Source organism: Amblyomma americanum, chromosome 11 (assembly GCF_052857255.1).
Source record: "Amblyomma americanum isolate KBUSLIRL-KWMA chromosome 11, ASM5285725v1, whole genome shotgun sequence".
NCBI lineage: Eukaryota > Metazoa > Arthropoda > Arachnida > Ixodida > Ixodidae > Amblyomma > Amblyomma americanum.
In genome coordinates this window covers 102,859,715-102,882,897 of record NC_135507.1, presented here as the reverse complement: position 1 = coordinate 102,882,897, position 23,183 = coordinate 102,859,715, and the positions used below count along the sequence as shown (strand labels likewise).

At 51.0% G+C, this 23,183-nt stretch overlaps 1 protein-coding gene and 1 pseudogene across 1 annotated transcript; both read right to left on the bottom strand.

The window, feature by feature from the left end:
• Positions 1–445: 445 nt before the first annotated feature.
• Positions 446–22,471, bottom strand: LOC144110841 (uncharacterized). Its single transcript, XM_077643923.1, has 5 exons — positions 22,387–22,471; positions 22,127–22,301; positions 18,474–18,659; positions 15,979–16,106; positions 446–3,540 (listed from the first exon to the last, which is right to left on the bottom strand). Exons 1-5 carry the CDS (start codon positions 22,469–22,471, stop codon positions 446–448), a joined length of 3,669 nt encoding a protein of 1,222 aa, XP_077500049.1.
• Positions 21,104–21,246, bottom strand: LOC144111541 (U2 spliceosomal RNA; annotated as a pseudogene).
• Positions 22,472–23,183: the final 712 nt, after the last annotated feature.

Below are 23,183 nucleotides of genomic sequence, written 5' to 3'. Positions count from 1 at the left end.
ATCTTTTCTTCACCTAAATGCCCGTTCGCTGGAATATAAGCATGATGATTTCGAACTCCTGCTGAATTCCGTAGATATCAAGTTTGATGCTATTATGGTATCCGGAACCTGGTATACTGAAGCTTCCTGTTCGTTTAATCATCCGGCTTATAATAGCTTTACACTTTGCCGTCCGCATAAAAGCGGCGGTGGTTTGCTGCTCCTTTTGAAACATTGTTTTAACGTGCTTATCGTCGAAGAATATTCTGAGTCAAATGAAAATTACGAGGTATTGACTGTTCGTGATGCTTGAAGATTTTTCACCTTGGTTTATCGTCCACCACACGCAAACTTCGCAATTTTCTTGCGTTTTCTAGAGGAGGAGGAGGAGGAACAACATTTATTTACGTCATGGCCTAATGGCATCATGACCTAATGGCGCCGTGACGGGGGCCCAGGCGGCAACTCAGCGGAGAATCTGAGGCCTTTGTCGCTCAAGAGCCGCCGAGACCTGCTGGACGGCCCAGGTTTGCACGTCATGGTCAGAGCATTCCGCCGCAGCCGCGAGTCGCGGCGGAATCGTTATGCTTTTAGAAGCCTCGTCGGGGAATTTTGTGCAGTCCCATAGGATGTGCGTCAGATTTGCCCTCTCCCGCTGGCACACGCGACACACATCACTTTCATATAAGTTTGGGTATAGATGAGTCATTAACACCGGGGTTGGTAAAGAACCAGTTTGTAGTTGTCTAAACAGCACCACCTCCGCTCGGCTCAGTCCCGGGTGTGGGGGTGGGAAAGTCCTTCGAGCGAGGCGGTAAAACTGCGTAAGTTCATTGAATGTTTTCATGTGGTCTTTGGCACGACACCACGTTGAACGGTCGGTTGCAGCGGCGCGGTTAGTTAGCGCTCGCGCCACTGCATGTGCCGTCTCGTTGTGGTTAGCGTGCTTCTCCGACGCATCGTTGCCCGCATGCGCCGGGAACCACCTGAGGCTGACATACCTTACTTCCCGTTGTAGGTCAGTTGAGCACAGAACGCGCTCAGCCTCACCGCACACTTTGCCCTTGGCATAATTCCGCACTGCACTTCGGGAATCACACAGCACCGTTTGGCATCCGGGGTCGACAATGGCCAAGGCAATGGCTACCTCCTCCGCCTGACATGCCTCTGGGACCCGTAAGCTTGCCGCTGTACTCGTGGCGCCTGATGACGCATCGATGACAGTAGCTACGAACGCCGTGTGGTCTCCCTGGTATTCAGCCGCATCCACGAACCTGGCGTGCGCATCCTTGGCATGAAAGTCGATGAGGAATTTGGCCCTCACCGCTCTTCGCTCCTTATTAAACTCAGGGTTCATGTTTCTAGGGATGAGGTCTACCCGAATCCGGCATCGGGTCCCGTCAGGAACAGGAACCTCACTAGTGGCCTTTTTCAACCTGGGCATGAAGACCAAGTAATGAAGTATACGCCTACCGGCCTCGGTCATAGAGAGCCGCTCCAGCTGGGCAGTCTGTTGCGCTTCCGCAAGTTCCTCAAGGGTATTGTGGACCCCGAGTTTCAGGAGCTTGTTGGTGTCCGTACACTCGAAAAGGCCGAGCCCCGCCTTGTAAGCTCGGCGTATGAGGCCGTTGATCTTATTCTTTTCACACTGCATCCAGTTGTGAAAGGCTGCAACGTAGGTGACGTGGCTAACTACGAAGGAGTGCACAAGCCGAATCAAACTTTCTTCTTTCATACCGGCCGTGCGGTTGGAGACTCGTCGGATGAGGCGTATTGCGTTGGTAATCTTGGCTGTAAGACAGGAAATGGTCTCGCTGTTGCCCCGTCGCTTGTCTATAATCATGCCAAGCACCCGGATTTTGTCGACCTCAGGGATCACTTGACCGTTCCTCGTGACGATCTTGATGGCCTCGTAATCCCTCGGTTCGCTTTTGTTACGTCTGACGTACTTTGGTGGTAACACCAGGAGTTCTGACTTGGCCGGCGAGCAGATCAATCCGGATCCGTTTAGCTGGTCTTCGATCGCGTCGACGGCTTCTTGCAGGCTGGTCTCAATGTGACCATCGCTGCCTCCCGGAACCCACAGCGTGATGTCATCGGCATAGATAGAGTGCCGAACCCCCTCAACTCGAGAGAGTCGCTTGGCCACCCCGATCATAACGAGGTTGAATAACAACGGGGAGATGACCGATCCCTGGGGGGTCCCGACACTGCCGAGCCTTTTCGGTTGGAGCCGTAGATCCCCGGCGTAGAGCTCGGTAGTCCGCCCCGTCAGAAAGTTCCTGATGTAATTGTACGTTCTTGTGCCCATGTTGAGTGTGGACACCTGGGCTAGGATCGCAGAGTGTTTCACTTTATCAAAGGCGCTCTGCAGGTCCAGCCCTAGGATAGCCTTGTTATCTTTCGTTCGGGTATCAGTGTCAATGATATCGTTTTTCAAGAGAATCATCGCATCTTGGGTGCTCAGGGAACGGCGAAACCCGATGATCGTGATGGGATAAAGTCCCGACTCCTCCAGGTAATCCTGCCACCTACACATGAGGACGTGCTCCAACACCTTGCCCACGCAGGACGTGAGCGAGATGGGCCGGAGGTTGTCCGTGTTCGGCGGCCTGCCTGGTTTGGGAATAAGGATTGTATTGGCAGTCTTCCACTGCTGGGGCAGTGACCCCGCCCTCCAGCACTTATTGTAATAACCGGTGAGGTTCTCGATCGCCACATCGCTGAGGTTCTTGAGTGCTCTATTCGAGATGTTATCTTGACCGACCGCTGGCCTGCTGTTTAGTTGGTGCAGGGCCGCTCGAACCTCCTCGACGCTGATGTCGCGGTCCAGCTTCTCGTTAGCTTGACCGCTGTACTCGGGATGGCTATCCGTGGGTGTAATTGGGAGGTACTTGCTGTCTATGCGTCTGATTACTTCGGGTTCCCCGTATTCATTGACTGATCTGTAAATGATCTTTGCGAGGCGGTTGCGTTGGTGGGATTTTGTTTTAGTCTCGTCGAGCAGATGCCGCAATAAGTTCCAGGTCCTACCGCTATGCATTTGGCCGTCTGCGGCGCTACAGATTTCGTTCCACTGTTGCGTGCAGAGCACCCGACAATGGGCTTCGATGGCGTGATTCAGCTCCGCCACCTTCTTCCTGAGGCGCCAGTGGAGTCGTTGCTTCTTCCATCTATTTAGGATAGAGTGCTTTGCCGCGATTAAATGCGCCAGGCGGCTGTCAACCTTGTCAACCTTTTCATCCGTTTCTATAACCTTGGTCGCCTCCTTGATCTTCCCCGCGATATGGACTGACCATTCTGCTATATTCTCGATTTCCTCCACCTCAGTTGGTATTAAGCTACGGAAGGCATCCCAATCCGTAAAATTATGTTTTCTGGTGTCCTGCGAGGCCTTGATCTCCTCTGGTATGATGACCTCTACGATGTAGTGGTCGCTACCGAGCTCACACCCCGTGTTGTGCCAGGAGATACTGCCCTTCTCGTCGTTCTTCACAGACGTGAGGTCCGGCGTCGTGTCTCTGGACACAGAGTTCCCAATCCTCGTAGGATCAGTCGGGTCTGTGATGAGGGTGAAGCCCCGTTTTCTAGAACATCTTTTTTACTTCATATCTTTAAATAAGTACTCATTATTTCTTGCTGGCGACGTAAACATTGACATGCTTGTCAATTCAACCTGTCGAACTGGTCTGTTGTCTGTTTTTGATGCATATGGCTTTGTTAACCTCATAAATGAGCCCTCACGTATAAAATCAACCTCGCACACTCTAATTGATGTATTTGTTACAAATGTTGATAAACCTGCAATCTCAGGAACTCTTGTATGTGATGTTAGCGATGACTTTCCTATTTTCGTATTTATTCAGGATAAATATGTCCCCAAGACAGGCACCTCACCTCCCTTGCTATTTCAAAACATCACCGATACTTCTTTGAACAGTTTTCGCACTGATATTCAAGCCCACGACTGGACATGTTTTTGAAAAAACGCATGTTGATTCCATGTATGACGCTCTCATGTCAGATATTACAATCCTGTAGAAAAACATTTCCCGTACATGTCACGCGTAAATAACAAAAACTCACGGAAGCCATGGATTACAAGCTGTCTTCTAGCTCAAATAAAATAAAAAATAAGCTTTACTGGAACTTCGTAAAATGAAAGTATTTGTCAGAGGTTCAAATGTTTAAGTCATTCAGGAAACGTTTAAATGCCAAACTTAAGCATGCCGAGCATCAGTATCTGATGGCGCATTTCAGTGATGCAATTAAAAATACTGATTTGCTGTGGAAGCGTTTAAAGTCTTCTACGATGCAAAAGACAAACTGTACTTACAAGCATGAGGGTGGGTAGTACAGATGTGACTGGCAAGGCGCTCTCTGATATGCTGAATGACCACTTTATTGGTGTGAGTGCCTCAAGCAGACTGCCGGCAATAAGTTCAGTCCTACTTGCCGGACGAGTTTCAGTCAGTAATAGCATGGTATTTTTCCCCACAACTGCAACAGAAATTACATCTTCCTTTCAGGCAATGAAAAATTCTAAATCACTGGATGTCAATGACATGCAGATTTCTCCAGTTAAGTATGCCCTTGATCTGATTGCGCCTGTCTTATGCCAACTATATAACCTGGTTCTAGAATGCAGCTGCTTTCCCAGGAACAGTTTGCAAAAGTGGTGGCCCTATACAAAGGAGGTGATAAAAATAACATAACTAACTTTCGTCCCATCTCCGTACTGCGTATATTTTCAAAAGGTTTGGAAAAGATAATGCACACGCGTCTTTAGTTTCCTAAGCAAATTCTCTCTGATCTCGCCGTATCAGTATGGCATCGTGAAAGGAAAATCCACGGAATCAGCACAATTGGCTGAAAAGGAACTCATCATTGACGCCTTTGAACATAGAGAACTTGTACTAGGTCTGTACATTGATTTTTCAAAAGCGTTTGACTGTGCCCATCATGAAACCCTATTGTCAAAGCTGGAGGACTACAGAGTGCGCGGCAGTGCAAATCTTCTTTCTTCATATCTTCATAACAGGTGCCAATATGTAAATCGCAATAATCATAATTCTAACATAAAAAGAATCCCCTCCGGCGTACCGCAAGGAAGTATCCTTGGGCCTTTGTTATTTGTTGTTTATATTAATGATATTTTTTCCCAACATGACGACATATCCAGGGTCGGCTACGCGGATGATACTGCTATGTTTTTCAGAGAGGCAAATATTGATGATTTAGTTTACTCTGCAAACCATGCACTGTCATTTGTTAGCGACTGGTCGCAAAGAAATCATTTACGGTTGAACGCTAAAAAGACGCAGGCTATTCTTTTCCGCACTAAGAACAAAAATGTTAACCCCGAAGGTAAGATACTTCTAGACGGTGTGGAAGTAAGTATTGTCAACGAATTTAAGACCCTTGGCGTAACATTTTATGAAACCCTTACGTGGAATAAGCATGTTGAAGTACTCTGCAATAAACTTAACAAGGTTTTCGGGATACTAAACAGGCACCGCCACTTCCTACCGACCACAGTTAAACGCGTAATTTATCATGCACTATTTCTGTCTACACTAAACTACTGCCATCTAATCTGCTCAACTACATCTAAGGAAAACATAGGGAAACATAAAATCTGACAGAAACGTGCCTTGCGTGCGATTGCTAATATCCCATGTCATGCGCATACATCTGATTTCTTTCATCACTTAAACTTCTTCCCATAGAATCCATCTATCTTTTTCGCCTCGCGTCTACATATCGCTCGTCCGTTTTGACGTGTAATCGCAGCTTCCTGGACTTAATAAATCTTCGACCCCACATTTCCTTCTACAATACTCGTCGAAATGACTCATGGGTTGTGCGCCTTTCTGTCGTACAGATTATGGTCGCCAGTCGATTTCTTATCACGCAGCTGTTCTTTTAAATAACCTTGCGGCCATCGATGTCTGCCCGGAAAAGAGGTCCAAACGAGCAGTTTATGCACATCTTCTTGCAGCTAACGCCTGATAAATTTTGTATGTTTGTGTTTGTACTTTTTGGTGTTCTTGTTACTTGTTGCTTATTTTTATTGTATAATGTGTTTTTGACTGCCATGAAGTGTTCTGTACTGCTGCAGATTCTTTTTCTGAATGGCGTTGAAAGGTTCTTTTATAGGCATTTTGTTTAAGCTGAAGCGTATTTAACGAAATCTGTTTCTAACTAACTTTTTGAAGATAAATATGTTTTTTTTTCAAACTACTGCCCAATTGTACATGAGGGGGCCGGGCTTCGTCAAGCCGCAATCATGCGGCTTTTACCCGCCACTCCCTCTTTCTCCTTGAGAGAGAAAATAAAGATTTGATTTGATTTGATTTGAAATAGCGCAGTATCTGTCTCGCATATCGGCGGACTCCTGTTTTTTGGGTAAGGAAATGGCGCAGTGTCTGTCTCGCATATCCGCGGACACCTGGTTTTTGGTTTTTGAGGTAAGCAAATGGCGCAGTATGTGTCTCACATATTGGCGGAAACCTCGTTTTTGATTTTTGAGGCAAGGAAATGGCGCAGTGTCTGTCTCACATATCGGCGTACACCTGTTTTTTGGTTTCTAGGTAACGAAATGACGCGGTATCTCTGTTGCATATCGGGTGAAACGTGGTTATTGGTTTTTGGGGCAAGGAAATGGCGCAGTATCTGTCTCGCATATCGGCGGACATCTGGTTTTTGGTTTTTGGGTAAGAAAATGGCGCAGTATCTGTCTCACATATCGGCGGGCACCTAGTTTTAGTTTTTAGGGTAAAAAATTGGCGCAGTATCTGTCTCACATATAAGTGGACACCTGGTTTTTTGCTTTAGGGGTAAGGAAATAGTGCACTACCTGTCTCACATATCGGCGGACGAGGAGCCGTAGAGGAGGGCTCTGGAATAATATCGCCCACCTGAGGATCTTTTACGTGCAATGCCATTGGACAGCACACGGGCGCCTTAGCGCTTTGCCTGCATTGAAACGCGGCCGCCGTGATCGGGGTCGAAGCCGGGTACTCCGGATCAGTAGCCCAGCGATGTAACTACTGAGCCACGGGGGGGGGGGGGGGGGGGTCAGCCGCGTTTCGATGGAGACATAACGCAAAGGCGCCTGTGTGGTGTGGGATGTCAGTGCACTTTAAAGATCCTCAGGTGGTCGAAGTTATTCCGGAAATCTCCAGTAAAGCACCTCTTTCTTGCCTTCTTTCACTCCCTCCTGTCCGTTCCCGTCGGGCGTGGTATGGGTATCCACCGAAATATTCGAGGAAGTTACTGCGTCATTGCCTTCCTTCAAAAACCGTTTTTTTTTCACCAGCCACGCTGGCGCCTTGGCTAAGGCATTCATCTACTGAGCCGGTGTATTCGGGTTCCAACCCAACCACGGCGGCCTTGTATCGATGGATGCGAAACGAAAGAGGCATGCGTGTGCTTTCACCCCGCCGCTGTGGCTCAGTGGTTATAAGTGCTCGGCTACTCATCCGCAGTACGCGCCTACATCGAAACACGGCCTCCGCGGTCGGTTTCGAACACGGGATCAGTAGCCGAGCGCGCTAAGCACTGAGCCACCGCGCCGGGTGCTTGCGCTGGGTGGCGGTCCCTGTTCCGGGACGCCATTGGCCGGCGTTGCCGCCCGTGCTCCCTGGACCAGGGCCCACTGGCCCTCCATGTCCGAGCTGGTCAGGGAAGCCTCGCAGCCCTCTGTAGTTGGCTTACTTATAACGGCGTTATGTGTATTGTACTGGCTGGCCCACACTATCTGGTTTAGGTAAGCATACTGCCCGCAGAATTTGTACCTGCGAGTGAATGGAGGGTTCACGTGTTTTAGTATGGCGGGATTTAAGAAATACCCTGTTTGGACCTTTGGCGGGTCCCGGGAGTATGCTCCAACAGAGGCGTAGAAGGTTTAGAAAAAAAATTCCGCTGTGGTTCAACCCGTGTCAATTTAGTAACACGAGCGAAGGCAAAGAATAAAAAGGAAATTGCACGAGTCTGCCCACCGGGTCAAGCTGGGCCACAATCGCTGCCTCGTGCAGACAACAGTAGCGTTAAAAGATATGTGAGAGGAAAGATTGAAAGACAAGCTGCGCATCGCAACAACCGCATCATCCTCCAAAGCTACGATGACGGTTTAGCAACAGATACCCCCGGTGACAAGGCGTCCTCGCCGCATTGGCGAGAGCTTCTAGATCCCAGCTCCGTAAGGCCAGGAATCCACCTCCCCGTCCAAAATGGTAAGCACGCGCTACACGCTTTTTTTCTTGCAAACACTGCGTTTCCGGCAGTTGCGAAAGTGACATCAGCTCCGCATGTGCAGCTGTGGCCTGGAGGAAGCGAAACGCGAAGGCGCCCGTGTGGTGAGTCCGATATGATGAATTTAGACTGACAATAGGAGGCAGCCAGGGTGATTGCTACCTCCTCGGTGTGGCTTGCACTGGGGCATGAAAAGTGAGGCCGCCCACCTGTCTTGCCTCGGGAATGGCTGCGGTCGTGTACCATCGTCCTCTGGAATGGTGGGGCCCGCAAAGTCTACGTACAAAACGCTATGTTTGGAGACATACTGGCGGTTCAGTGCATTCGCCCGCACCTGACGGCGTCCATCTGGGTCTTTTGTTTCCATTTTGGAAGGAAGGGATCTACACGGAGGGCGCCTCTCTATAGTTCGGGCACTCGTACCCTTTCCTCAATGTGATGGTCGTGTTGTATGTATAGGCGTTCCAGAATGTGACGACCACACAGTGTGAGCTGCTCCCCACGCAACTCCCTCGAGGGGCCTGTCGGAATTATTAGCTGGGCTGGGTAACACCTTGAGCGCAAGAAATACTTCAAAGAGCAACTTGAGATCAGGACCCTCATGATTCGATTTTTCATTTGGGCTCCAGGTCCCCACGGTTTACCAGGAAACTTCGCCGCCAACTGGCCGCCCGCGTACTGACTAACCGGGCCCCCGACGTAGACCCTACCCGTCTGGATCTGGACACCTGTCCTCTTTTAACATTCAAAAACTGCTCATTACTGGTACTCGCACCATCAGTACCTGGCTCCTCTCAAGGGGTTAAGGAAAGCGCGCGAATGAATATTTCTTACCACTCTTTACTAACAGTCTACTGTGCCCGGCAGTACACACGCATTTAGATCCTTCCTTCTCTGCTCTCTGCTCTTTCTGAGGAGAGGTGGCTGACGCTTTCCACATGGTTTGAGCATGCATTCCTCTACACGAGAGGACTGGGAGCCTGGACCTAACGGGCCGACAAGCCCTGGTTCAGTGAGCTCGACTGGCGCTTCAGACCAATGGGGTCCCTGTATAAAGGACTCCACCTAGTATTGTAAGGCAGCGGCCCACTGAAGGCTGCTTCCCTGCTACGGGTCAGCTCCGTACCACCTCCGCGGCGGAACCGTACGGAGTGTCGAACAAGGGGCTCAGAAACCTAGACCCCAAGTCTGTTGCTGCCCTGACATACCTATTGAACACCTACTGGAGAGAAGGCGGGATACCCCAGGAATGGAGGCTTGCACGGGTGACCTTCATCGTCAAACAGGGAAAGAAACTCTCGATCGAGAATTTGAGGCCCATCTTTCTCACGGGTTGCATCGGGAAACTCATGCAGCATGTCATCCTTAACCGATAGCAAAATTACGCGGAAGACAGCGAGCTACTTCCTCCCAGAATGATTTGCTTTAGGGCTAGCTTGTCCACGCAGGACGTGATGCTCCAGCTTCAGAAGGACGTGCTGGACCCTCCACGCGAGACCAGGACGAAGGGAATGCTCGGGATAGACCTGCACAAGGTCTTTGACAACGTTTAGCATAAGGACATCCTCACAAACTTCTCTACGCCCGATAATTCGCATCTGAGCCCACCGCAGAGCTTGCATCAGGCAGCCTCAAATCGGAGCCCATTGCTTTGGAAAGCCGAGGCACGCCACAAGGCTCGGTGCTTTCGCCTTTCCTCTTTAACCATGCACTCATTACACTACCCCCCCCCCCGACTCGCCGCCTTGCCGGGGCTGCAGTGCATCTTATACGCCTACGACATCACCATATGGGTAACCAAATGGAATGACAGCCAAATAGAGGATATCCTCCAGCAGGCAGTTGACAGAATTGAAACTTACGCGTCGGGAGCGGGCCTTGAATTTTCACGCTGGAAAGCAGAACTGCTGGTTGTTAGTGCCAAGCCACGCGGTAGAAACGCAAACATTACCCCGCCGACCCCTCTGAAAGTATATCTGCAAGGACATCCAGTCAAGAGGGTCCAAACCATGCGCATACTGGGCGTGTACATATAGAACAATCGCAAAAACACCGAAACAATCAACAGACTCATGGCCGCTGTCAATCCGACTGTGCGGCTAACCAGACGGATCTCCAGCAAAAGACGAGGCATAAAAGAGAAATATTTATGTCGACTTCTGCAGGCTTTCGGGCTGAGCAGGGTCGTCTACTCCCTCCCTTACCTGCAACTGAAGATCGCGGAAACGAATAACGTCGAAGCTACAATCCGGCAGGCCTACAAGGAGGCCCTTGGGCTCCCGCACAGTACGTCCACGGCAAGGTTGCTGGCCCCTGGGGTTCACAACACATTCTCAGAGGTGTGCCAGGCGCACCTCGTTTTCCAGCTCAGACGACTCACTCGTACGAGCGCGGGAAGGGCCATCCTATACAGACTTAAGATGTGCGAACAATTCCCAGAGAGGGACGCGAAAACGCAGTTACCCACGCACGCCAGGAAAGCTCTTTTGATCAAACCCCTACCGAAGAACATGCACCTCGCGCACCACGAAGGCCGACGCACAGCGAAGGCTTGCGCCCTACACACCAAATACGGCCGAAACGACAATGTGGAGTACGTGGATGCAGCGAAATACCAACAAACTCCGAGAAAAGCGTTTGCTCCTTTCGGAGTGAACGGGAACGGCGCCCCGTTGGCGGCCTGGTCGATTGAAACCACCTCCTCCGAGACGGCGGAGGAAGCGGCAATAGCCTTTGCTATAGCGAAAACGCGTGCTGATATTATATTGAGCGACCTCAAAACATAATAACAATAATTCGTTTTTGCGGAAAGGAAATGGCGCAGTATTTGTCCCGTATATCGTTAAACACCTGAACCACGCCATTAAGGAAGGAATAAAGGTGGGAGTGAAACAGCCATTCGCAATTTTGCGAGTGGCCGTATCATATCTTATCATATCTACCTCTCTCTGAATCCTTGAAAGCACCCCCTTCCGATCACAGAAGTTGAATTGATCTGGGTCCCAGCCTACTCGTCTAATCCAGGGATCGAGGTGGCTCACGCGCAAGCCCGAGGTTTCGTCGACCGGGCAGTGAGCGCGCCCTACGACCCGAATTTCAAAGGGGCGGATTGATCTCATTTCTGGACATCACCGCTTACTCTAAGCTGCAGAGGCGCGGATATCCAAATCCCCACAAATCGTTAACAAAAGCGCAGGAAGTTACCTGGCGCCGACTGCAAACACGGTTCCTTTTTAATTCGGCAGTACTTGCTCTCATGTACCCTGCCCAGTACGGCCTAAACTGTCATAAATGTGGTGGAAGGGCCACATATGACCCCATTCTGTGGAACTGCGCAAATGTTCCTTCTCCGGCGGAGTTGATATAGTTCCCTTCTCCCGAGGGGTGGGAGGCCGTGCTGGTCCGCTTGAACCCTAAGATTCAAATACAGGAAATCGAGCGGGCCAATGAGGTCGCCGACAGCCATGGATAACGCCAACAGCGCAATGAACACCTCGGTGAGCAGCTCAGGATCAGGACCCCACGACCCGATTTCTCATTTGTACTCCAGGCCACCAGTGCCTACCAGGGAATGAGGCCGCCAACTCGGTCGCCCGCGCGCCAACCAACCGGGCCCCCGACGCAGGCCCTACCGATATGGAGCACGACACCTATCTTCTGTTAACTTTCAAAGATATCTCTGCTTATTACCGGGACCCGTACCGTCAGTACCCGGCTCATCTCAAGGGGCTAGGAAAAGCGGACGAGAGAAAACTGCTTGGGCTTTTTACTAACACTCTACTGTGCCCGACAGTGCTCAAGCATATCGGCACTTCTTTCTCTGGCCTCTGCTCTTTCTGTGGGGAGGTGGCTGACATGTTCCACATGGTCTGGGCATGTCAGCACAATCCTTCTCTTTCGCCCCTAACACCCTCCCCTACCAGAAAGGACTGGGAGGTGGCCCTGCTCAGCTGCCTGGACCTACCGTCCCAACAAGCTCTAGTTCAGCGAGCTCGAGTGGCGGCCGAGACCAATGGGGTCCCTGAATAAGGGACTCCAACTAGTACTGTAAGGGGAGCGGCCCAATAGGGATTGCTCCCCACGCAACCTCTCTGCAATTTTCAAATAAATGCTTTCACCACCACCACCAGCCATGGGCTAGCGGCCATCTAGTATGTGTACCCTGCAGCCTGCTCTCAACACAATAAATGATTTACTATCAAATCAATCAATCCCTGCCATCCTCTCTGTAAATATTAGTAAATGCGTTTCGCTACCACCACCACATATGTGGTGTTGGGTGTCAGCGAACATGAAAGATCCACAGCTAGTCAAAATTGTTCTATAGCCCTCCACTACAACCAATCTTTCTCTTTTTCCCACTCCCGTTTTCCCCTCTTTCACTAAGGCGCGGTTCAGGTACCCACTAAGTTGTGAGACAATCACTGCGGCATTTCCTTTCCTTAAAGATTGATTTTCAATTTTCGTCTAGAGTGAGAATAAGGCTACAGTGGGAAATTTATTCGCGGTCTAAACACTCTCTTTGTTTTTAGGAAATGAGACTCTCTATGTAGGTGGCTGCAGAAAAACTAGCCAACAGACAGGGCGCGGTTTACACGGAGGCGGCGGAATACGAAGGCAGAACGGGTTTCTTAGCCCTAGCAACCAGAGAGGGCGGAGACCGATTCTCGTGCTGCAGCATCCGACAGATGGACACAACAGCGGCTGAGGAGGTAGCCATTGTGCTGGCCCTAAATCAACAGAATGTCAGCGTGATTATTAAAGATTCCAAACCCACTATCCGCAATTACACTGCAGGAAGGGTATCTGCTGAAGCAGCCAAAATTATGATTGACGGCCCGACGCCCGCAGAGCTAATTAGCCTTGTCTGGACTCCCGCCCACGAGGGCCTCCTAGGAAACGAGACAGCGTAGGCATCTGCCCGAGGACTCGCACATCGGGATCTCAGTGCGGTCACGTCGAGCAGAGAGCCCGTTCAGACGGACGAGGAGTTGAATACGCACGAAGATATCCTTAGTCATCACAGATTAGGAATATAAACGCATACATGGAGCATTCAAGGGCCTCAGCAAAAAAAAGGAGGTCATATGGAGAAAGTTACAGGGGGAGGGGGGGGGGGGGGGTTCTCCACCCACTAGCACTAAGCAGATAGCATCCGGCGATTCAAGATCCGAGGTGTAAACAGTGTAATGAAACTGCAGACATGATACCCATGGTGTGGACATACCCTAGCCACAACGAACCAGACAGGAATGTACAGTCCTGGGAGGCTTTAATGATCAGCCAGAAAGAAGAACAAAAAAAGTAATCCGCCTGGTTTTGGCCAGCGCAGAATCCCAAGGGATCCCAGGCTGCTGAAATGGGAGGAAGGGGATGGTGGTCAAAAATCGTCTTCATCGCCCTCCGATTCCTTGAAGCAGCCCACGTAGCGCGAAATGTTACGGATGCGGTTGTATCCCCTTAGTGGCTTCTAATAAAGGTGTTACACCTTTCGTCGCTGCAAAATTTCGCTCATCCATGAGTGAGCACTCTTTTCTTATGATAAAAATGAAGGGTGTTAGGGACATCATGTATATAAACTCCAACTGATTTCATTTCAAGTAAACGGTTGAATCGACAATGCAATGAACCGAAGGTTATAAGAACCTGGTACTTGAAATTGCATCGCTTGAAGAGTACTTGGTATTTGTGGTCTGGGAATGATAACTGAAACTCTTTTCATAAACCTGCCGCTGCATTGTGAGATACTGATGGAGTGCTCTTTGCAGGTAATAACCTGCTGCTATTAGAAGTGGTAAGGTCACGTTCAATCACGTATATTTTTTTCCTCCACACTCTCGTTCGCTCACAACCTGAGTTTACTTGCATTCACATAGATTGGTCGTTTTACTTTTGTCAGCTCGCACACCCACGGTCGCTTGTATTTGCTTCTCTCCCATTTACTCGAAATGCCTCACTGGCAGGAAACGCGCCTGAAAATGCATAATGAATCATAAAATATCTTAAATATTCGCACTCGGCGTCGAACTAATTGTTTATGAAAGCATAGTTGTTTGCGGGTATAGTGGGAGACCGGTTTAAGAACAAGCGAGGCAACTGCTTTCTTTGGACGCTTTTCTGCAAGGCGGAAAAAGTGCCGCGTGCATCCAGCTATAGATGCCTATAGTTGTCTTTCTTGACCTTCCTCTTCTCCTTCACCTTGCCTTCGAAATATTGTCACGTGCTGCGCATGGGCTCTGAGGAATAAAGAAGACGTGTGGCGGCTGGAAGTAGAAGAGGAAGTCAAAGATCCTGCCGCCGGCGCACCAGGCTCCTCTCGACCTGCCTTGTAAATATTATTTGTAAATAGAACCTGTAACAGTGTGGTGGAGGTGCTGAGTCGATCACCACGGATCCCTCTCGCAACCGCTGCAGCCGAAGAATCGCCGGATTGCCACCGTTGCCCGTGCAAATGCCCAAGGAAGCCGACGCACGACCGACCGGCGCCGCAACGCCCGCTTGGCACCACTACCGTGAGGCGCGGACGTTTTCCGGGAAGGCTGGCGAAGACGTGGATGATTGGCTCACCAGTTACAAGCGGGTGAGCAAATACAACGGCTGGGATGCCACTCTTCAGCTGGCCAATGTCGTCTTCTTTCTCGATGGCACCGCGCTAACTTGGTTCGAAAACCATGAGGCATCAATAACAAGTTGGGACCGCTTCATGGAAGAGCTCCGCAGCTGCTTCGGGGATACTATTGCCAAACGAAAATGCGCTGAGCAGTCTTTGCTTCAGAGAGCGCAAGTGCCTGGAGAGACCTGCACGACTTACATAGAAGAGGTCTTGAAGCTGTGCAACGTCGTTAATCCCAGTATGTCCGACGAAGATCGCGTTGGTCATCTCCTCAAGGGCATCGCAGAGGACGTCTACAGCTTTCTTATTAGTAAAGAAAATTTAGACTCGCCCACGGATATCATCAAGCACTGCCGCACCTTTGAAGCTCTAAAACTGCGTCGAATTACTCCCAAGTTCGGTCGCCTGCCTAACGTCACCACCGTCGCCAGCGTGGATTTCCACGAGCCTGTGAATGCAGCGACTCTCCCTGACGTCATTCCTCAAATCGTGCGTGACGAACTCTCCCGGCATCAAGATCTTGCGCGCCGCAGTGAAGTCCCGTATGGGAGCTGTTCTCTGCAGGCGGCTCCCGCCTACCGCTCCTCCCCTTGGAGTTTGTCTGCCCAGGCCCCTACCAGTGCTACTCGCATTGATTACAGCGACGCTCCCCGGATCTGGCATAAAGCACCAGGATCTGGCACCAGGCTCCTCTCGACCTGCCTTGTAAATATTATTTGTAAATAGAACCTGTAACAATATGTTTACACTACTGACACTCTTCCGGCGCCACCATGCGGCCTAAATACAGATCTTGGCCCGTGGCCTATCGCCTTCTTTCTCTGGAATGAAAATGGGTGTTCGGCGAGCCTCGTCCTAGTAAAGTGCTGCCTTGCTCCTTGCTACATTTGTCGGTGACATTTGGTGGAGCCGGTCTGGGTACCCTCTCATGTGCGCTGACCACGAAGATATCTTTGACGCTGGTCCCTGAGGAACGCACACGACGTCCGTCCTCAAGGCCAGATGTCGTGTGCGAGGCTTGCAACCAGAATTTGAGGCACTGACAATCCCATTGTGGCTCATAACGTTCAACACGGTCAGCCACACAGGTCAGCACTCTAGCAATGCCCCGCCGTGCGTCCTTCTCACACCTCGGTCGCTGTCATCCTTCCATGGCGACAGGTTCGAGGATGTAGAAGACTGGTTGCCCAGATTTGACCATGTGATCGCATTCGACCAATGGCGTGGTGAGCACAAGTTGATGGACGTGTATTTCGCGCTGCAACACATTGCAATGATGTGGTTCGAGACATATGAGGCATCCTTCTCCTAATAGGGATCTATCCGCCGGGTAGTAGCTCGCCACAAAAGGTTAACCCTAGCCGCCAGGAAAAAGGAAATCCTAGAACGGAGGAGGAGCCATGAGAGCTGTAAAAAAGAGCTAGGAGAGAAGATTGAGGGGAGAACTGGAAAACACGACTGTCGATTTCCTAACGCCAAGCTGGAGGTGCCGTCTACGGGAAGCAGGGGCCAAAGTGGTGTGTTGCGTCTATCGAGGGGCCTTAAAGATCGAAACGCTCGGCATTGGCTCAACCACCAGGGTCCCCTTTTCTCCGGACACGGCGATTGCACGCACGGATAAGCACGGGTGCTCGGGTCCGTGGCGAGGCGCTGGTCACCATCGTTCCCCTGCAACCCATGGTTTCGAAACTCAACATCTGCATGAAGCAGAGGCCCCTGCGGGGGGTTGGTCTTGGTGTCACTCGGGCCCAAGCAGACAGCGGAGAAATGCGCAGGTGTCTTTAGGGCCGAGATTCCCTCTCATGTGGTGGCACAGGTTGCTCTATTGCTGACGTGCCAACTGCCCCTCACAGTCTTCGATCTCTTTAACCAGTGTGGCGATGCGTAGACTGAGTGTTCTATTAATTTTGCAGGCTGGCGTGGGCCTCCTACACGTGAAAGAGGCAGGTGTTCGCAATGGCGGTGTTAGGGGTGTCTGGGATTGTGGATGTAGCTAATGCCAAAATCCTGGTATAGGCTTTGAGCCCATGTGTCAAGATCATCAGTGGTGTCTGGAGCTGAATTGCGAATGTTGCGGAGTTTATTCCTGTTATAATTTGTATGGCCCGCCGAGTACATCAAGCCAGTGAGTTGAGATGAATTTCTGTATTTATGACGCAGCGGTCCCTCCCGAAGGAGTTGTATGTGTCTGTCCTGCCACTGTGTGCTGTGTTCTAAGCGGAAGTGAGGTCTCGGCCGTTAAGTTGGGAACTGCTGCCTATTTTAGTTGGGTAGTCTATATCATTGATGAGGGACAGACACTCATTCTAGATTGATGTCCAAAGTGCGATGTCCTTTCTGCAGTTTTTGTAGCTCGAACTTGTGTAGTTTGCACAGACCACTATAAAGGCATTTCGAACGACTGCTAGGAGAGGGGCTACGGGGCCTTTGGGCGGGCTGTATACATTAAGAACCAATAGGCTGCCGCATTTGCGAGTCACGGGAGAAGCTCGACTAGGTGGTCTGTCTATATCGTTCACTTCTTGGGAGTCGTCCGTAGCCGTTAGGTTACGATGGACCAGTGTGGCACAACCCGTGGGTGTGCCGTTCTTTCCGCTTCATGCGTGTTGTTATGAAGTTTCTTCTTGCTTTGTGTTTCTTGCAAGGCGATGATGGTGGAAGTGTTGCAATGCAGAAGGGTTTTTAGGTACGTTGTAAGTTGTTTTGTTTCGCACGGAAACACCTACAATGCCCTGTTACACATATATCTCCATACGGAGCGCAGCCATATTGGGCTTGTGTATTTGTGTGTGTGTGTGTGGGGGGGGGGGTTCTGCTGGTGCGGATCCTGTCATTTGGGGGGGGGGGCGGGGGGGTAAAAGCCCATTAATTTGTGTCTGGATTTGAGTCGTGGTGGCCTCTTGTGCGTCATTGCGCGGCTCGATCGCTGTCAACCAATCGAAGATGCTTGCCATCCAGACTGTGTTGTGGTGCATTCAGGCGAGACTAACCTGCATGTTGTTGTGTATCGCTGTAGTTAAGGCAGCAATCGACTTGGTGTCCTTAGGGGTGGAATTGTCAGCCTCTGCTTGTGCCTTGCGCATAGAGGGGAGGGGGTATAGCGAGCAGGTGATGCCGTGCGCGTGGAGGCGATGGAAAGAGGGGCCGGGGGGGTCTGTTGAGGTGAGCTTGCAGTTTGGGAGGGGCATGTAGGGGAGTCATGGCGTTGGGGCGGAAGATCCATTTTTAGGACGATTAAAAGCTGCTGTTTGAGCTCGGGGATCTAGTGGCTTTGCTGATGGAGGTGTGCTCTGAGCTTAGCGTTTTTTCGAGCGAGCGAGGGCGTTTGCGGCTTCCAGTTCACATGCTTTGCAGCAGTGCGGGAACTCTGGCCAGGGTGAGGTGGAAAGGAAGAGTACCGACTCCTGTTTTGGCCCTTTCTTGAGCCGGTGTGGGACCGTGGGCGCTGCCTGGAACTGGATCGGAATCGGCTGCGGGATGGCCGCAGAGTAGAGCTTGGGGGTGGTGTGCTGCGCTACCAGCGGTTGGGGGTTCCAGTATCAGTTTCCAGCTCGCTCGAAGTGCAGTTCGCACTTTTTGGAGCAAGTGAAGTGGAGTCTGTTACACAGTATGCACTTGGACTCACCGGTCGGAGGATCCGTGGATCGTGGTCGGAGGATCCCTGCACCGATGGCAGCGGTTAGTGACTGGCTGCGGGCAGACGTCCGGCCGGTAGCCCGGTTTCCAACAGTTGCAGCACATCTCCACCTTTGCTTTGAAGGAGTGGCAGGCGTTCAGAGCCCAGTAAAGGTTCAACTGCTTGGGAAGGGTCCTGGTCAGGGCAAAGGTAAAACGGGTAGACTTGGTTCGACGGAGTGGGCGAGCGTCAGCAATGGTAGACTTGCTTTGGATGAGAGGCTAGAGGACTTGAAAAATCTCTTCTTGCGACTGATCGTATATCGCATTGTAATTTAGGCCTCGAGCGGCGTCGCATGGTGCGGCAGTGTAAGCACTAACTGGGACTTGGTTGTGCAACTAAAGACTTGCGTTTGCACGTAGAGGTGTGTCCGAGTCTCCACTGGCGTGCTGATTTTGAAGGAATGATTACGGGGGTTGATGCCGAGGCGATCGTGCAGCGGCGCCTCGTTAGAGCTAACGCGAACTATGTACATTACAAGCGGGAGTAGGATTCCGCCGTTGCGCTGTCGGAGATCGAGGCTACACCGCTCGGACAGAAATTATCTTGCGGTCTGTGGCGAGCTGTTTAAGCAGTTTAAGCCTTAAGCTTTCGATGGTTAAGAGAAAAAAAAGAAGACGGCTTGCCTATTTTTTGGGGGGTGGGGGGATTGAAGGCGTGGCTGGGCCGGGCCGGCTGGTTGCTGTCTATCTGTTGCTGCCAGGAAGAAAGGAAGGAAACTTCACAGGCCTGCTCTCTGGCTCAAGCCGAGCCACAATCGCTACCACGTGCACACAGACGGAGAGTTGAAAGATGGGATAGAAAGACAGGATAGTGAAGACGCGCTAAAGACAAGGCCGATCCCAGAGGTCGTGCAATACCGGGCCAACCGGTGGCGGCAGTGAAGCATCCTTCAAACTCTCCGCCACATTTCTAAAAATAAGTCCAACTTGGACCCGTAACAGATGCTCTACGGGTCCGGATAATCGCCCAATCGACCAATCGGAGAATCGCTGGACAATCGCTGGTTGCTGAGGAGGCGCGCCGGGGTGCGTCGCCGACACCGCAGTGTAGAGAATCATATAGACCAATTTTCTGGCACTAATAGCTCTATTCCATCGGGATAATTTGCGAAGCCTTCCGGTGAGATATCGTCGCATTCGACACATTGTGCCGTTCTGTTAGACGGCTCCATGGAGGCAAGTGAGGAGTTGGAAACATCGGCCTAACTGGCGTCCGCTTCGGCGCGGCACGGGAACACTGGCCTACTTCAGTGCTAGCGTAGCTGACACCAGACGAAAGTTGCTCCGAGGGCTTTAAAAAACAAAATGAAAAAAAATACCAGGAGTACTCTGCTGTGCGACTCCGGCGCCGCCCTCAGTCTTCTGCTAATCAAGAGCGGAACATTCGCTCGCTCATCGAGCGCCTCGCGCAGAGAGGATGTGCCGTGCGTGCACAGTGGGTGCAAGGTCACTGCGGCATCGCCGGCAACGAAGAAGCTGACGACCCCGCGACCGCCGCACATCAACTACCTCCCAGCGATCTGCACCTTCCGCTGGAGAACATGCGTGCAGTCATGCAGGAGTATCTCCGAAAGCAGCACCCGGACCCACGCATCGCAGGAGGTGAGCGCATTGACAGCATCACCGGCTGTCGCGCACCTATGCGGTCTCAACGTCCAATGATCCTCCGCGTGCGCATTGGCTGCGTGTGGCCCGGGGAACGACGGGAGCGCCGCGGAATCGCGACGAGTGATGTGTGTGACGGATGCGGTGCAGTGGAAACACTAGAGTACCTGCTCCTTCACTGTGCCGCGTTCGCCGATGCTCGTCGCGATATGCATGCGCTGGACATACTACCAGACTTCATCACGACGCTATTGTGCCGTATGGCAGTGCGCGCACCAGTGAGCGAAACTTGGTGAGTCTCTGCGCATTCCTCGAACAGACGGGACGACCCGTCTGCTCTGCGTGAGGTAGTTACACGCAGTGACCGAACGCTCCGCGAGTTCTACTTTGCACGGTTAACTGGACGCCGCACTCAAGTTGTAGTCAACATAGTGCTGTGCGCGTGTGTTTTTATTGCTCCATCATGAACTAATCACGCACACAACGTCGACACATTTCTGATTGTGTAACTAGTTTGTGTGGATTACCTCTCCCCCTATCCTCTCTTCCTGTCCCTCACCACTTTCTTTTGATAATAATAATTAGTTTTCAGGGTAAAGAAATGGCGCAGTAGTATCTGTCTCATATATCGTTGGAAACCTGAACCGTGCCGTTCAGGTGTCCAACCATATATGAGACAGATACTAGGCTATTTCCTTTCCCAATAACCACTTTTTATAAATAAATGACCGCGGTGGCTCATTCGTTAGGGCGCTCGGCTACTGATCCGGAGTTCCCGGGTTCGAACCCGGCTCGGCGGCTGCGTTTTTATGAAGCAAAACGCTAAGGCGCCGGTGTGCTGAGAGAGAGAGAAGTTGTTGCCAGGAAGAAAGAAAAGGAAAGTGCACACGCCTACCCACTGGCTCAAGCCGAGCCACAATCGCTACCACGTGCAGATAGGAGAGTTGAAAGATTGGATAGTAAGGACGCGCTAAAGACAAGGCCGATCCCGGAGGCAGTGCAATACCAGGCCAACCGGTGGCGGGAGTGAAGGATCCTTCAAACTCTCAGCCACATTTCCAAAAATAAGTCCAATTGGACCCGTAACAGATACTCTACGAGGTCCGGACATTTATCCTCTTCGTGTGCTGTTCAATGTCAGTGCACGTTAACTATCCCCAGGTGGTGGAAATTATTCCGGAGCCCTCCACTACGGCACCTCTTTCTTCCTTTCTTCTTTCACTCCCTCCTTTATCCCTTCCCTTACGGCGCCGTACAGGTGTCCAACGAAATATATGAGACAGATACTGCGCATTTCCATCCCCCAAGATCATTTATTGTTATTATTATTATTATTATTATTATTATTATTATTATTATTATTATTATTAATATTATTATTATTATTAAATGAAAGAGGTGAAGGGACAGGTGTTCTGCCTGATATCCTTTATTTCCGCTGCTTCAGCTGATGTGCTTCAGTATCGATCGCAGATGCCTGGGCTATCAGAATTATTTTCCTTCCTTTTTATAATTATTTTAATAATACTACTTACTACTATTACTACTACTTGAAAAATAGCAGAAAATTGCCGAAAAATGGTGCCCGCAAGAGTAGAACAGCCCCACTGACCTTTTCTGCGGAATCAGGCCCTCGGGGGTAGAAAAACCGCCTTCACAGTTCAGAATTCACAAAGCCGAGCTGAGGTGCGCCCGTTAGCTCCGCCGGCCACTTTGGCGTTATCAAGAGGCTGCACGAAGTAGGGAATAATCCGTCGTCCTCGTCAGGCGCTAGAGAGGAACAGGCGCAACCGCTCAATAGCAAAGCGCTGCGTTCCGCGGAGATGACGGCGGGTCCTCGAGCGTCGCACGATCCGCGTCAACCAACGCGTCAGAGCTTCCCGGAGGCTTATCGCCCCAAGGAGCAGGGAAGCTGATGGACGAACCGGACGTTTAAAGTTGCAGCCCGGATGCAACCGTCAGCACTCATGTTGCACGCCCGACGCTTTCATATACCAACGAGAAACTGGCGCTGGTTCTTCCACACTAGTCTGTTTCATGGAAGCGCCAGAAAGGGCGCCTTGAAGAGACAGCCCGATGGCCTCACGCTCAGCGTCGGTGCCGGGCTTACTCTTCTGCGGGGGCTTCGGAACGCCAGCCAAAGTGGTCGGTGGGGGAGCAGGCCTCGATGCTGCCACAGATCAGGATTGTTTGATTGAACAGCCCGGTGCGTCTTAGAATTGAATTTCCCCATACGGCAAAACGCAAGAACGCACCCGAGGCCGGATGACCGAAGGCGCTGCACGTCGCGGGGCAGTGCACTGTGCTCTGAAGTACGTAGAGGGCCCGCAGCGCAGACATACTCCCGGCATCTCCTTGTAACAGCAGGTAACGGGGTGTCCGGATACCTGGAGGTACCTAGGAACAGGTAACTTCACCTTCATCTCAATCCTCACTTGCGGAGGGCCGGAGGTGACGGTGCGACGCGACAACATCAGGCCATACTTAGGAACCTTACCACAGGGGGAAAGTGCCTTGAGCACGAGATAAACAGGTACGCGGGCTGACAGGAACAAGGCGGCCACCTGCAGTCTTAGCGGGATGAGGGAGACGCGTTCGTAGCTTTAAGGAGGGAGGCGGCTTATTTCGCTCTTGACGGTGACGATCCTGAAGGAGGGAGTGAAATATGAAACGAAGCAAGAGGTGCCGTAGTGGAGGTTTCCAGATTAATTTCGACCACCTGAGATTTGTGCTCTCGCCGCGGTGGCTCAGTGGTTATTGCGCTCGGCTAATGATCCGGAGTTCCGTGTTCGGAGCCGACCGCGGCGGTAGCATTTAGATGGAGGCGAACCGCAGTGGCGCCCGTGTGCTGTGCGATGTCAGTGCACGTTAAAGATAATATAATAATAATAATAATAATAATAATAATAATAATAATAATAATAATAATAATAATAATAATAATAATAATAATAATAATAATATTAATTGGTTTTGGGGGAAAGGAAATGGCGAAGTATCTGTCTCATATATCGTTGGACACCTGAACCGCGCCGTAAGGAAAGGGATAAAG